This window comes from Bubalus kerabau, chromosome X (genome assembly GCF_029407905.1).
Source record: "Bubalus kerabau isolate K-KA32 ecotype Philippines breed swamp buffalo chromosome X, PCC_UOA_SB_1v2, whole genome shotgun sequence".
Lineage (NCBI taxonomy): Eukaryota > Metazoa > Chordata > Mammalia > Artiodactyla > Bovidae > Bubalus > Bubalus kerabau.
In genome coordinates this window covers 119,092,205-119,105,014 of record NC_073647.1, presented here as the reverse complement: position 1 = coordinate 119,105,014, position 12,810 = coordinate 119,092,205, and the positions used below count along the sequence as shown (strand labels likewise).

At 35.4% G+C, this 12,810-nt stretch overlaps 1 protein-coding gene and 1 pseudogene across 6 annotated transcripts in view; one reads left to right on the top strand and one right to left on the bottom strand.

Annotated features, from left to right (window-relative positions):
• The window catches only part of USP9X (ubiquitin specific peptidase 9 X-linked), a 115,212-nt gene that overhangs the window by 56,324 nt on the left and 46,078 nt on the right, over positions 1 to 12,810 (top strand). For all 6 annotated transcript variants that reach the window (XM_055564328.1, XM_055564326.1, XM_055564327.1 and 3 more), the window contains 4 exons: positions 2,690 to 2,777; positions 7,606 to 7,948; positions 10,156 to 10,251; positions 11,008 to 11,219. In XM_055564328.1, the coding sequence (XP_055420303.1) occupies positions 2,690 to 2,777; positions 7,606 to 7,948; positions 10,156 to 10,251; positions 11,008 to 11,219 (739 nt within the window). The remainder of the gene's footprint in view (positions 1 to 2,689; positions 2,778 to 7,605; positions 7,949 to 10,155; positions 10,252 to 11,007; positions 11,220 to 12,810) is intronic.
• LOC129639272 (chromobox protein homolog 3-like) lies at positions 4,724 to 5,323 on the bottom strand (annotated as a pseudogene).

Below are 12,810 nucleotides of genomic sequence, written 5' to 3'. Positions count from 1 at the left end.
CCTACCAGGCTCCTCCACCCATGGGATTTTCCAGGCAAACGAGTACTGGAGTGGGGTGCCATTGCCTTCTCCAATACTTAAGTATTACATGTTTAGAGGGAGAATCACAGACATCCTGTTTATGTTTTATAAGCCCAGAAGCTCATCTGTAGCAAAGTGGAAGGCCTCTCTATTCCTATTTAGCAGAGAGGGATCTTTTTACTTCTTGACATTTTGTGATTATTGTTTGGCTTTCACTGGGTGTTTTCAAAGCTCTTCTATGTGTTCAGGGTCCTGGCTCTTCAAGTGCTGCCACCTAAATAGAAGGGAGAGAAGGCTGAAACTGGTGGGTAAATTTGATAGACTAGCTATTTGCATAGTCTGAAAGTGTCTCCCCACGAATTCATTAAAAAGAAAAATAGTAACTTTACAGTGGAGAAACCTGGTGGAAACCACATTCACCAGGTGATCATAGTTGATGTGAATACTGCCATAGAGTGACACACACTGTTCCCCCGATGATGATTCTTTGAGGCGGCTAGAGGGTCATTTCTGTGGTACTCTGCCAAATACCTAGCTTGAATCGGATCATAAAAAAGCATCAGAGAAGCCTACATTAAGCAACACGCAACAAAATTGGCTCATAGTTTTATAAAAGGTCAAGAAATAGAAAGGATGTTGAATTCTCCAGATTAAAGAAGAGTTAAAAGTCACGGCAACTAAATGCAGTGTGTTCGATCTTGGATTTGGAGAAAAGAAGGCATAAATGGGAATTATTGGTAAAATTATAATTGGAGTTATTTTTTGGTTATCTTAATTTGGGGTGGGGGGAGATTGGGCAAGGACACCACTGGAATTTAGTAGATAGAGGCCTGGGATAGTGCTAGATACACTGCACTGCCCGGGGCAGTGCCACAGCAAAGAATTATCCACTCCAAATGTCAGTAATGTGCTGTTGAGAAGCCTTGGATTAGATAATGTTATTTTATCAGTGTTAATTTGATAATTGTGTGGTTATGTAAGATAATGTCTTTGTTATTCGGAAATACTCATTGCAGGATTTAGGGACTTGTCAGCTCACTCTCAAATGGTTTAGAAAAACTATACACATGCATGCATGTATGTAATGACTAACCGAGCAAATAGGGCAAAATGTAAACAGCTGGTGATATGGGTAAAGGTGATGAGGGTTTCTAATACTATTTTTTAAGTTCAATTTTGAAATTATTAAAATTTCCACTAAAAAAGAACCTGCAAAGTAAACAAAGCTGTGAGTAAACTCCTTGGTGGGGGTGGAGGTAGTCCATTGTTTATTCAGATCCTCTGATGCTCTGAAAAAGAAAATTGCGGACATAGTGGAAGAGAATTCTGTTCAGTTTCTTGAGAAGACCTCTTGAGAATTAGTGCTTTGAGCACTGATGAAGTTGAATTTGGGGGGAGTAGACTATGTGTTTAGGACTTTGGGTAGATAGCAGTATATGTAGATGTAGAAAGCAGGTAGTCGTAATACATTGGGCTGCTTTTCTTCACCAAAGCATCAAAAGATGTTTCTAAACGTCGTAAATGTTTCCATCTTTAAATGTTTCTTCTCTGAACACGATTTTGTTCAGAGAAAAAGCCTCACTATTTTTGAAGACATTGATTACCATTACTATTTCTTAAGGGTCTCACTCATTTAGAACTCTTTGGCACCAGCACACATATACCTTAAGGTTCAGGCTATGAAAATACCAATAATTAATGCTAAGGGGAAATTACAGTTTCTTATTCCTCCATAACTTTGATCAGCTTTCTGGGAGAAATGCCACTGTTCCTGAGAGGTTGACAGCACTTGTTCAGAACATTTGCTTCAGCTTTCTTCTGCTCTAAGTCACAAGTCAACCTCAACATTTCCAGATCATATGACTTTTTCTAATAAATTAGAAAAACAAAAACAGAAAACACTCTCCAAGATGTTTTTAGGACTGGAGGTGCTTTTAAAGATTTTTTTTTTTGCTCTGATCTTCCATTGCAAACACTGAGGCTCTTTTTTTTTTTTTCCCCCGTTGTATGATATACTCTAATGAAAGTAAAATCAAAGGGTTTACTGGCTTTTAAGTTTTTTGTTTTAAGAATTTCCAATTTAGGCTAGACCTTGTGACCAGTACCTAGTCATACTCATGATAGAAGGGTAGGTTTTCTTAGATTTATCTAAGACTTTCATAACAACATGGTGGTGATAATTACAGTATGATAACTTCATTATATAGAGGAGCATCTTGTGTTACTCTAATGTCCAGATAAAAGGAGATAAAAGTTAATAATATAATTTTTTATAACTACATTTTTTCTTTCCATGAAGACATTTCAATGTAACAGAAAGGAAATTAGAGAAAAAAGTTTGTCTTGGTGGTCAGTTCATAGACCATTCAGGTCAATCTTATGCTGTAATCAGACATTACTTCATTATGTATGAAAATTGGATAGAGGGTTGTATGAAGAATTATTTTTGATGACACATTTAACAGACCATTTTCTTTTGGTTAGAAAAAAGGGACGATTATTTTGGTTGGGTAAAAAGATGGATAGAAATTTTGACTAATAAGTAAATTTCAAGTTGCCTTTAATGATAAAGAATTAACGATCTTTTAACGACTTGTTTTCCTTCGATTAAAGTCAGCAATGATAGGGGTAACCATGTGTATAATGCACAATTTTTCTTAATTTGCAGACCATGAAGACTATGACCCACAAACTGTGAGGCTGGGAAGTAGATACAGTCATGTTCAAGAAGTTCAAGAACGGCTTAACTTCCTTAGGTTTGTTTTAAACAATTAGTGTTGCTCTAAGACACAGATAAAGAATGTCAAGTTGATATGCTGTATGGCTAGGTCTTTGTTAGGTGGCTCTTGTCACCTTTGATTTTTCCAATCTGGAAATCCTTATATGAAAGTCACAGGACATTTCCCTGTGTGTTCATGATTAAATATTAAATTATTGACTGAGTTTTAACTTTTCTTCTTTGCAGTATTTGAAAAGAACATATTTAAACCTTTTGTATAGACTACTGGTCTTCATATTTGTTTATATTAGAAATATATTTAGTTTTTAAAGAACAAATTTCCATATTTGACACAGCCAGCTGGAGAACCATATTAAGGAAATGGGGACAAAAGTCTTGTTGGACTAGTACCCTAAAAGAGTGGTTTGAGTTCTCTGGGTGCTTTGTTTATGCTAACAGCGGCTGACAAAGGCAGTCTGAAATTATGTGTTAATAACATTCTGTTGGGGATAGAGAAAGGAGATTTATTCCCATAGTGAGTGAGTGAAGGCGTGAAAGTCGCTCAGTTGTGTCTCACTGTTTGCAACTCCATGGAATAGTCCATGGAATTCTCCAGGCCATAATGCTGGAGTGGGTTGCCGCTCTCTTCTCCAGGGGATCTTCCCAACCCAGGGATTGAATCCAGGTCTTCCACATTGCAGGCAGATGCTTTACCACCTGAGCCACCAGGGAAGCCCCTTATTCCTGTAAGCCAAGGCTAAATGTAGTCCAGGGCTTGATACACTCAGTGATTAGCTTTTTTTTTTTTTTTTTAAAGGAATATAAAACTATTTATTGACCACTGTTCACCAGTATTTACAATAAAGTAAACAATATACAGTTGAATAACATTCTGATTACTACAAAGTTATTGTTTTTCTTGGCTTCTGCTGAACTAGTAACCCAAAATACTGAGAAAATTGAGCCTTCATGTAAGGAATGGATTGGAGTCAAGTCTGAAAAAACATGTAGGTCAAACATAGATTAGAAAAGTTTGTTCACTCATTTATTCCTGTAGATCGTAAACTGCCAATATTTAAAAACTATCTGATTAGGTTTCCATGAACAAATCTGAGACATCCCATGTATCACAACCTTTCCTAAATATAGCACAGAGACTTCAATTTCTTGTAAAACAATGGTTCACCAAAAGGAATCAAGTGTCCATTTAATTAAGTTTTGCTTTGCTATATTAAAACATACCAGAATTTTTCTACTTTTTTCATTTGATTGGGAAGGTGGTTGATAGTGATAAAAATTTTCCTTCCAGGTTTTCTGCATATAAAACTGCATTTATATGCAGATTCTGATAGGGATGCTTTAAAAAATTACCCAATTTAAATTCCTTAATGTGTCTAATTACAAAATTATTTAATTTGAAAGGTTAATACTTAAATTTTTAATCTAAGTTGAAGTTATTTCTTATATTGCTCAAAATGATGTAATTCCAGAACATGGGCTTATACATGGTTATGAAAGGCGTGGTTTAAATATATTTACCAAAACAAAAACCACACAAAAAAAATGAACTCCCAAACCATTTACATACGTCTTTTATGTATACACATATAAAAAACTTAGAATGGTCCTCAGGCATATATGAGTTAAATGCAAATTCTAAATTCTGATTGAGTAATGATTATGGAGATTTCCTCCAACATTTAGAAAAACTGTTCTCTAATGCTGAGGAAATAATATACCATGGTATCAAATTATTTCCTACTGAAGGAGGCAACTACAGAAAGCTTTTATTTGTTCAAAGTAACCAGTGCTATAGATGGAAAAAAACCCAAAAAACGCAATGTAACTTTCCCAATATTACTTCAAAACAAACAAATCAAACCTGATTTTCATTAGAATGTAGTTATTTCTTCACACTAATAAAAAACCAAGACCCACATTTTATATGCATATATAAATATATATAAAAGGCAATGCAAACAATTATTGAGCCTCATCTTCCGGACAAGAATGCCAAATTAGTCTCTCTTCATAAAAAACAATTACAATTTGAGGACACTTCATATTTGCCTCTTTTGCCAGCACCAAGTCCGCCTCATCGGAATCTTTCCATTTCATGAGGAACATTAATTCTCCACTGCCGTCTGTGGCACCAATTATTCGTTCTGGATCAAGACCTCTGGCAAAACCTCTTGGTTTATCAGCAGCATCTCTTTTCTTCTTTGATTTGCTATCATCAGATTCACTGTCAGACAAAGATTTTCTTTTTGTTCCATCTTTTTCTTTACCAGCTTTTTGATAATTAAATGCTTCAATTAACTGAACAATCTAAATTTTCTTCAGGTTCCCAAGTATTGTCTGCATCTGTAAATCCCTTCCACTTCCGGTAATACCCCACTTTCCCGTTCACTACACGGCAGTCCAGCACTTTTTCTACTACAAATTCTTCAGGTTCTGCCTCTTCAACTTTTTTACTCTTTCCATTTTGCTTCTTTCCCATTTTTTGCAATGTAGTTTTATTGGAGGCCATTTTTTATTGCAGACTTGAAGAGCTATTATTCACCGCCTCTGAGCTGCTCTGGGTCCCGGGGTCTGCGACGTCTCCAGTGATTAGCTTTTAATGATTATACACTTACAGATTTAAAATTGTTTAAAATTTTTGATGATGAGAGGTTTCTTGCAATTCAGAAACCCCCATCATATATTTTCAGATCATAAGCATGCTAAGGGAAATGCCCAAATTATCAGTGCTTCAGAAAATCTATTACATGTATTATTTTGATACATTGGGGAATTTTCTCCTGGACTGCATAAATTATAGGCTTATGTTTATTGAATTATGTGCTTACTTGGAAATATTTGCATAAGTAGTTACATTCAGATTTTAACTTGAGGGTAAAGTCTAGACACCAGAGTTAAAGAAATTTGGCCTTTGTTTAAAGCAAAATGGTTCTGTGAGTTGTAGAGGGGTGGGGGTGTGGGTGTGGTTTTTCAACTATCTGAATGGAAGAACCTTCCTCCCCAGATTGAGAATCATTGCCATAGTAAGACATTGTTATTGATTGGTGTGTGTTGTATCCTTTAGATTGCCTAGAACAGAAGAGTTGTTATAAACTCTTTTGCTAAATTAAAGTTTGGGATCAGAGAAGCTGTTTTAGTCCCTGCTCTTCCCTTTCTTTTCTTTCCTCAACTATTTGTAAAGCCTCCTCAGACAACCGTTTTGTTTGCTTGCATTTCTTTTTCTTTGGGATGGTTTTGGTCACCACCTCCTGTACAATGTTATGAACCCCCATCCATAGTTCTTCAGGCACTCTACTTATCTATATGACCAACATCATTTCTCTGAAGGCACAGGAACTGAACTTTACTCACTTTTTATTTAAACCTAATAGCAGCACAGGGAGACAGGTATTATCCCCATTTGATTAATAAGGAAACTGAGATTCACATGGCTTAAAGCTATGTTTGAAATCATGCAGCCCCAGTATATAGTTGGTTACACTACTCAACTAGGTGTATCCAACTTCAGTCTTTGCTCTTTCTATTAGACAAGTGATTTTTTCAAACCTACTTTGGAGCCTTAGGGCTTCTGAGGAGCTTCCTCCAAGATTTCTGGACGAGCAGTGGAAGTTTTATCCCCCTTTCTCACTTCTTTCCTCCTCTTCCCAACAGTTGGAGCAGCTCTGCTCTTATTTTTTATACAGTGTCCTTCCAAATGGAATTTTTGCTTAAAGAAAGCAAAAAAAAAGAGAGAAGACACACACACAACCCAAAAATGAAAACAGTTGTATTTTATCACATTGGACCTCAGTTTCCTGTCTGTAAATTAGACAGGGTGACAGGGTTAGGTAGGACAGCTGCTAGAAAGCCCTCTTTAAGCTTAACAGTCTTACGAAAATGTCAAAGACACTGGAATTAATAACTCAAAATGCTTTGAAATGAAAAGGGAACCTTAAATACATTCACCTTACTCTGTAATTGGGTAAAGAGGCACCCTTAGATTAGCTAAAAATTGTGTTAAGTTTTTCAGAATAAAACAAGATGTTCATTCTGTCATTCAGAGATGCGCCAGACAGGGTGGGTGGATAAATGCTAAAAGAAAAAGAAAGCTAACTGAAGAAACTAGGTGAAACAGAGTTCATCATTATTGTCTTTAACTAAACCTATAGTCCTCAAACTAGAAAGACCCCTGAGAATGCCACTGAATAATTGATAAGCATCCCATTGAATTTTGACATTAAAAAGTTTAAGACATATGTATGTTACTCAGTTCAATGTGGCCAAGTGCTGAGTGATGACTATTAGATCAGATCATCAGCAGATATTAAAATTTAAGGAATTTTAACTCTTCAGTGTTATGATTTATCTGTGAAAGTTACATAAGTAGAATACCTCTTTCTCCAGTGATACCATATAAGCAGAATGCTAAAACTCAGATAACCTATTAAACATACTTTCAGAATTGTCTGGTTTCAGAGATCAAATCAGGGAACAAATCTTTTTTTTTCTCCCACTGTATATATCCTTTTGTTTTTATTGAAATACTGTTGATTTACAGTGTTTTCAGGTGTACAGAGAACAAAGGTTTTTTTTTTTTTCTAGTTTAGGTCCAGTGATGTAGCAGAGTTCTTGGCACATTGTAGATGCTTAATATGTGCTTGCTGAATGAATGAATACCTAGTATTTTTTAGTAATAGATAAAAATTAAGAAATAAATTATTTTAAGATGCTGATAAGAACCAACATCCTTTTACCTGTAGTTAAAATATAGTTGTGATAAGTGGATTATTTCCCATATATACAGATAGATTGCCTTTCAGGATAAAAATTATATAGATCTAACTGCTAATTTTATGTTTTTCAAGATTTTTATTAAAGGATGGCCAACTGTGGCTATGCGCTCCTCAGGCAAAACAAATATGGAAATGCTTAGCAGAGAATGCAGTTTACCTTTGTGATCGTGAAGCCTGTTTTAAGTGGTATTCCAAGTTGATGGGGGATGAACCAGACTTGGATCCTGATATTAATAAGGACTTCTTTGAAAGCAATGTACTTCAGCTTGATCCATCCTTGTTGACTGAAAATGGGATGAAATGTTTTGAACGATTCTTCAAAGCTGTGAATTGTCGGGAAGGAAAACTGGTAGCCAAAAGGAGAGCATATATGATGGATGATTTGGAACTAATTGGATTAGACTACCTTTGGAGGGTAAGTGAGAAGTGGGAACTTGATAAACTGTGTATGTGATATAGTTTTTTCAAATAGGTAAGAAATCACAATTTTACATATAAATTATATGTATATATGCTGCTCTGATGCTTGTCCTAGGAGCTAGAGATAGTTCATCTTTATCTTACTATGTCATCTGTCATTGGACTTTTTCATCTCTCTATCCCTCCACCTCCCCTCCTTCTGCCACTGATACTCCTTTTCTCTTGGCTTAGAATCTGTCTGCCCCCATGTGTTGAGAATGTAAGTGCACTAACCATAGAAATCTTTCATGCCTCTCCATGAAAATTATTTTCTTCCCCTTTTTAATTTAATGTAGACCTCTATTTCTTTACAGTATTAATTTTAGCTTATTATACACTTAATGCTAATATATGAGAAAAGAAGACTTTATTTAGAAAGGCTTATGAATGTATACTTTATCAGCACTGTTTTAACTTACAATATTATATATATTTTTTAGTTGTGTTATAATTGACATACAACACCATGTTAGTTACAGGTGTACAACATAATGATTTGATGTGTACATATTGCCAAATGATCACAATCTATTGTCACAGTTTGTTTTTTTTTTTCTTGTAGTGAGAACTTTTAAGATTTACTTAGGACTTCCCTGGTGGTCCAGTGGCTAGAGCTCTGCTTTCACTGCCATGGCCTGGATTCAGTCCCTGGGCAGGGAATTAAGATCCCACAAGCTGTGTGGCATGGTCAAAAAGAAAAATGTATTGCCTTAGCATTCACTCTTTCAAATATGCAATACAGTATTATTAAATATAACACCATGCTATATGTTACTTTGAGCCCCTTCACTCATTTGGCAAACAGCAATCTATTCTTTGTTATCTATGAGTTCAATTTTTTGTTTGTGTTTCTTTGATTTTTAGATTCCATATATAAGTGAGATCATACAGTACTTCTCTCTCTGACTTATTTCACTTAGCATATGCCCTCAGGTTCCATCCATGTTGTAGTTATTAATATATTAGTCCTATCTTTAAAAATCTGACCTGTTCGCAGCAGTTTATATTGTTTTCTGGATATGAAATGTGTTTCTGCAAACCATAGGCAGACTGAATAGTTTATTTTAGTATTTGATTATTGGTTTTCAACATTTTTAAACAGCAGAAACTGTTTTTTAAAAGCAAAGTTTACATAACACTTCAAAATGTAAAACTAGTTGAAGTGAGAAAAGAAAGCCTGGTTGTTGTTTTTTTCTTGCAACTCAGTCTCCCTGTGCTTTACTTCCTTCCCCCTCCCATGCCTTTTATAGGGTTCATCCCTAAAACTCTTCATCACTTAGAGTCTATACATAGTTTGAAAACCACTGATATGATTAGATGATAAAGATGGGGTGGGTAGCCTTTTATGCTAAGCTGTATTTCATGTTATCTTGACTTCCTTTAACTAATTTAAATTCCTTCTTTAATATCTCACTACTTGGTTATTGTTGTTTAGTCACTGAGTCGTGTCCAACTCTTGTGCAACCCCATGGACCATAGCCCTCTAGGCTCCTCTGTCCATGGGATTTCCCAGGTAAGAATACTGGAGTGGATTAGCATTTCCTTCTCCAGAGGATCTTTGTGACTCAGGGATCCAACTTGCGTCTCCTGCATTGGCAGGTGGGGCTTCCCTGGTGGCTCACCTGCCAATACAGGAGACCCCAGTTCAGTTCCTGGGTTGGGAAGATACCCTGGAGAAAGGGATAGGCTACCCACTCCAGTATTCTTGGGCTGCCGTGGTGGCTCAGATGGTAAAGAATCTGCCTGCAATGCGGGTGATTTGGGTTCGATCCCTGCATTGGGCGGATCCCCTGGAGAAAGGCATGGCAACCCTCTCCAGTATTCTTGCCTGGAGAATCCCTATGGATAGAGGAGCCTGGAGGGCTACAGTCCATGGTTTCATAAAGGGTCAGACACAACTGGGCAAGTAAACACAGCACCAGGGAAGCCCACTGCTTGGTTACCAAGGTGTTGAATTGCAGGAGTAAATGATACTAATGACAGCATATTTTATTCTTAGTGAAATGTGTCTTCCTTTCTTAACTTGATTTATACAAAGACTTGAGGTTTGCTTTTTAAATTATTGAATGCTGTATTAAAAATCCTGAAGGTATGGTTTGAATGGAAATGGCCAACGAAAATATTTCTTGAAAGATATTTACACTTGAATCTTTTTTAATCTAGGTGGTGATTCAGAGTCATGATGATATTGCCAGCAGAGCTATAGATCTCCTTAAAGAGATATACACAAACCTTGGTCCAAGGCTACAGGTCAATCAGGTGAGGATTAACATGTATTAAAATTTTCACAAGTTTGAATTCTGATTGAAGAACTCTTGTTAATGAGAATTTTTTCTTTAATTCAGAATCAACTAGAAAATTTTTATTTTAACTCATATTATAAAAATATACCTAAAATATTTAGTCCACATTTCTCTCATACAAAATGCTGTCTAAATGAGTCTCGTTTTGGAAATTATCTTGAAGTGATTATTTTGAGTATAATTATAGTAGGAGATTTCAGCTGAATTTCTTTCAATTTTAACACCTCATCCTGAAATTCAGTTTTTGTGTGTCTAGTTTATACTTGTTAACTTTTAAATAACCTTAGCTTTCTTTGACAAAACATAATGAGTGTTTGTTGTTGTTGTTTTTGTTTTATTGACGTGTAGTTAATTTACAATGTTTTGTTAATTTCTGCTGTGCAGCAAAGTGACTCAGTTATACATATATACAATATGTCTTTTTCATATTCTTTTCCATTATGGTTTATCACAGGATATTGAATATGCTATGCTACTGTGCTATGCAGTAGGGCCTTGTTGTTTATCTATTCCATATATAATAGTTTATATCTGCTAATCTCAATCCTTCCCTCCCCTAACCTCTCTCCCCACTTTGGCAACTCCAGTGTGTTTTATTATCGGTATAAACTCTTGTTAAATATGATTATGGTTAAATGAGATCTACCTTTAATTGTTCCCATCTTTAATTATATAAAGCTTGAACTGTCTGTATTTGGCCCATTATTTGTAGGTGGTGATCCATGAAGACTTCATTCAGTCTTGCTTTGATCGTTTGAAAGCCTCCTATGACACTTTATGTGTTTTGGATGGTGACAAAGACAGTATTAATTGTGCGAGACAGGAAGCTGTTCGAATGGTTCGAGTATTAACTGTATTAAGGGAATATATAAACGAATGTGACAGTGATTATCATGAGGAAAGAACAATTCTGCCTATGTCAAGGTTTGTAACTGATCTACTGTGCTGCTACTTAATTGACAGTCTCCTAGCCTTTGGATTTTAAAGTGATGATGTACGGGAAGAAGGAAAGGAAGTTTTTCATTTTTGAAAATGTTTAGCATCTTGCTTAAGAACAGTGTTTGTATCTTACAGAATCTTTTTTTAATAGTAGACCTTTTTTGTTTTGTTTCCTGGATCTGTTTTTTGTTGCTTTTTGTTTAGGGCATTGAAATTAAGTCTAGTTTCTTTTTATTCTGGGGGGGGGTTGTTTGGTGTTTTGTTTTTGTTTCTGCCATTGATTTTATTGCCCATTAAATGTTGCCAGGGATATTTTGCCATTGAGGTGTTTTGACACCATTCGTTTCCACTTTTGAAAATAATAGTATAGTCTGATTGCAGAGTGAATTGGAAAGAACTCTTAAAATAGGCTGCTTTGACAGATAGCCAATATAGTAAGAAATATTTTCAAATGATTACTAACATTTCTTTTTTCATCCAGTTTTATTGAGATATAATAGATATACAGCCTTTATAAGTTTATAATAATTTAGTACATCATGAAATTATTGCAATAAGTTTAGTGAACATTCATCATCTCATATAGATAGAAAAGAAAAGAAATGACTCTTCCTTTGTGCTAAGAAGTGTCAGGATTTATTCTCTTAACAGCTTTCATATATAACAGCATTTTGTTAATCATGTTGAACATTACATCTCTACTACTTAGTTATAACTGGAAGTTTGTACCTTTTAATCACCTTTATTCAATTCCTCACTCCCTGTCCTTCCCTCTGCCTGCTGATCATAAGTCTGATCTCTTTTTCTATGAGTTTGTTTGATTTTGAGGTATAATTGACCTACAATACTATGCTGATTCCTGGTATACAACATAGTGGTTGAATATTTCATTACAGAACAATCACCATGATAAGCCTAGTTACCACCTGTCCCGTGACTCTTACTTTGTAACTGGAAATTTGTGCCTCTTAAATTTCCCTTACCTAATTCACTCATATTTGGGTCTATTAATATTTCTCTTAAGGTTTTACCATTTAGTAATTTCAAATAATATGTAAAATTTAGAAATATTTATTGAATATGAGCCATTAGTATTTAAGAGTTCTATTTTTAACCATGAAATTATTTAAATTGCTCCTTAAATTGAATATGTTTTCTATTTTTTTGCTTCTTAACTGCAGAAAATAATATGCCAACATAAATATCATTGAGGGGATGAGTTTTGGTATTAGTTGGGCTTTTATAGCATAAAAATAAGTGATATATTACTCATGTCTCTTATAATGTCTTGTAACTAGATACCTACAAACTAAGTACAAGAGTAACGACTATGATTGTTGGGTTTTGAAGATTACTTATAATATTTGGAGTTAAAAGGAGCAGTAAATACTTGTTTTTAAGATCCTAAAAATAATATGGGCTTCCCTGGTGGCTCAGATGGTAAAGAATCCTCCTGCAACCTGGGAGACCTGGGTTCGATCCCTGGGTTGGGAAGATCCCCTGGAGGAGAGCATGGCAGCCCACTCCAGTATTCTTTCCTAGAGAATCCCCACGAACAGAGGAGCCTGGCACGTTA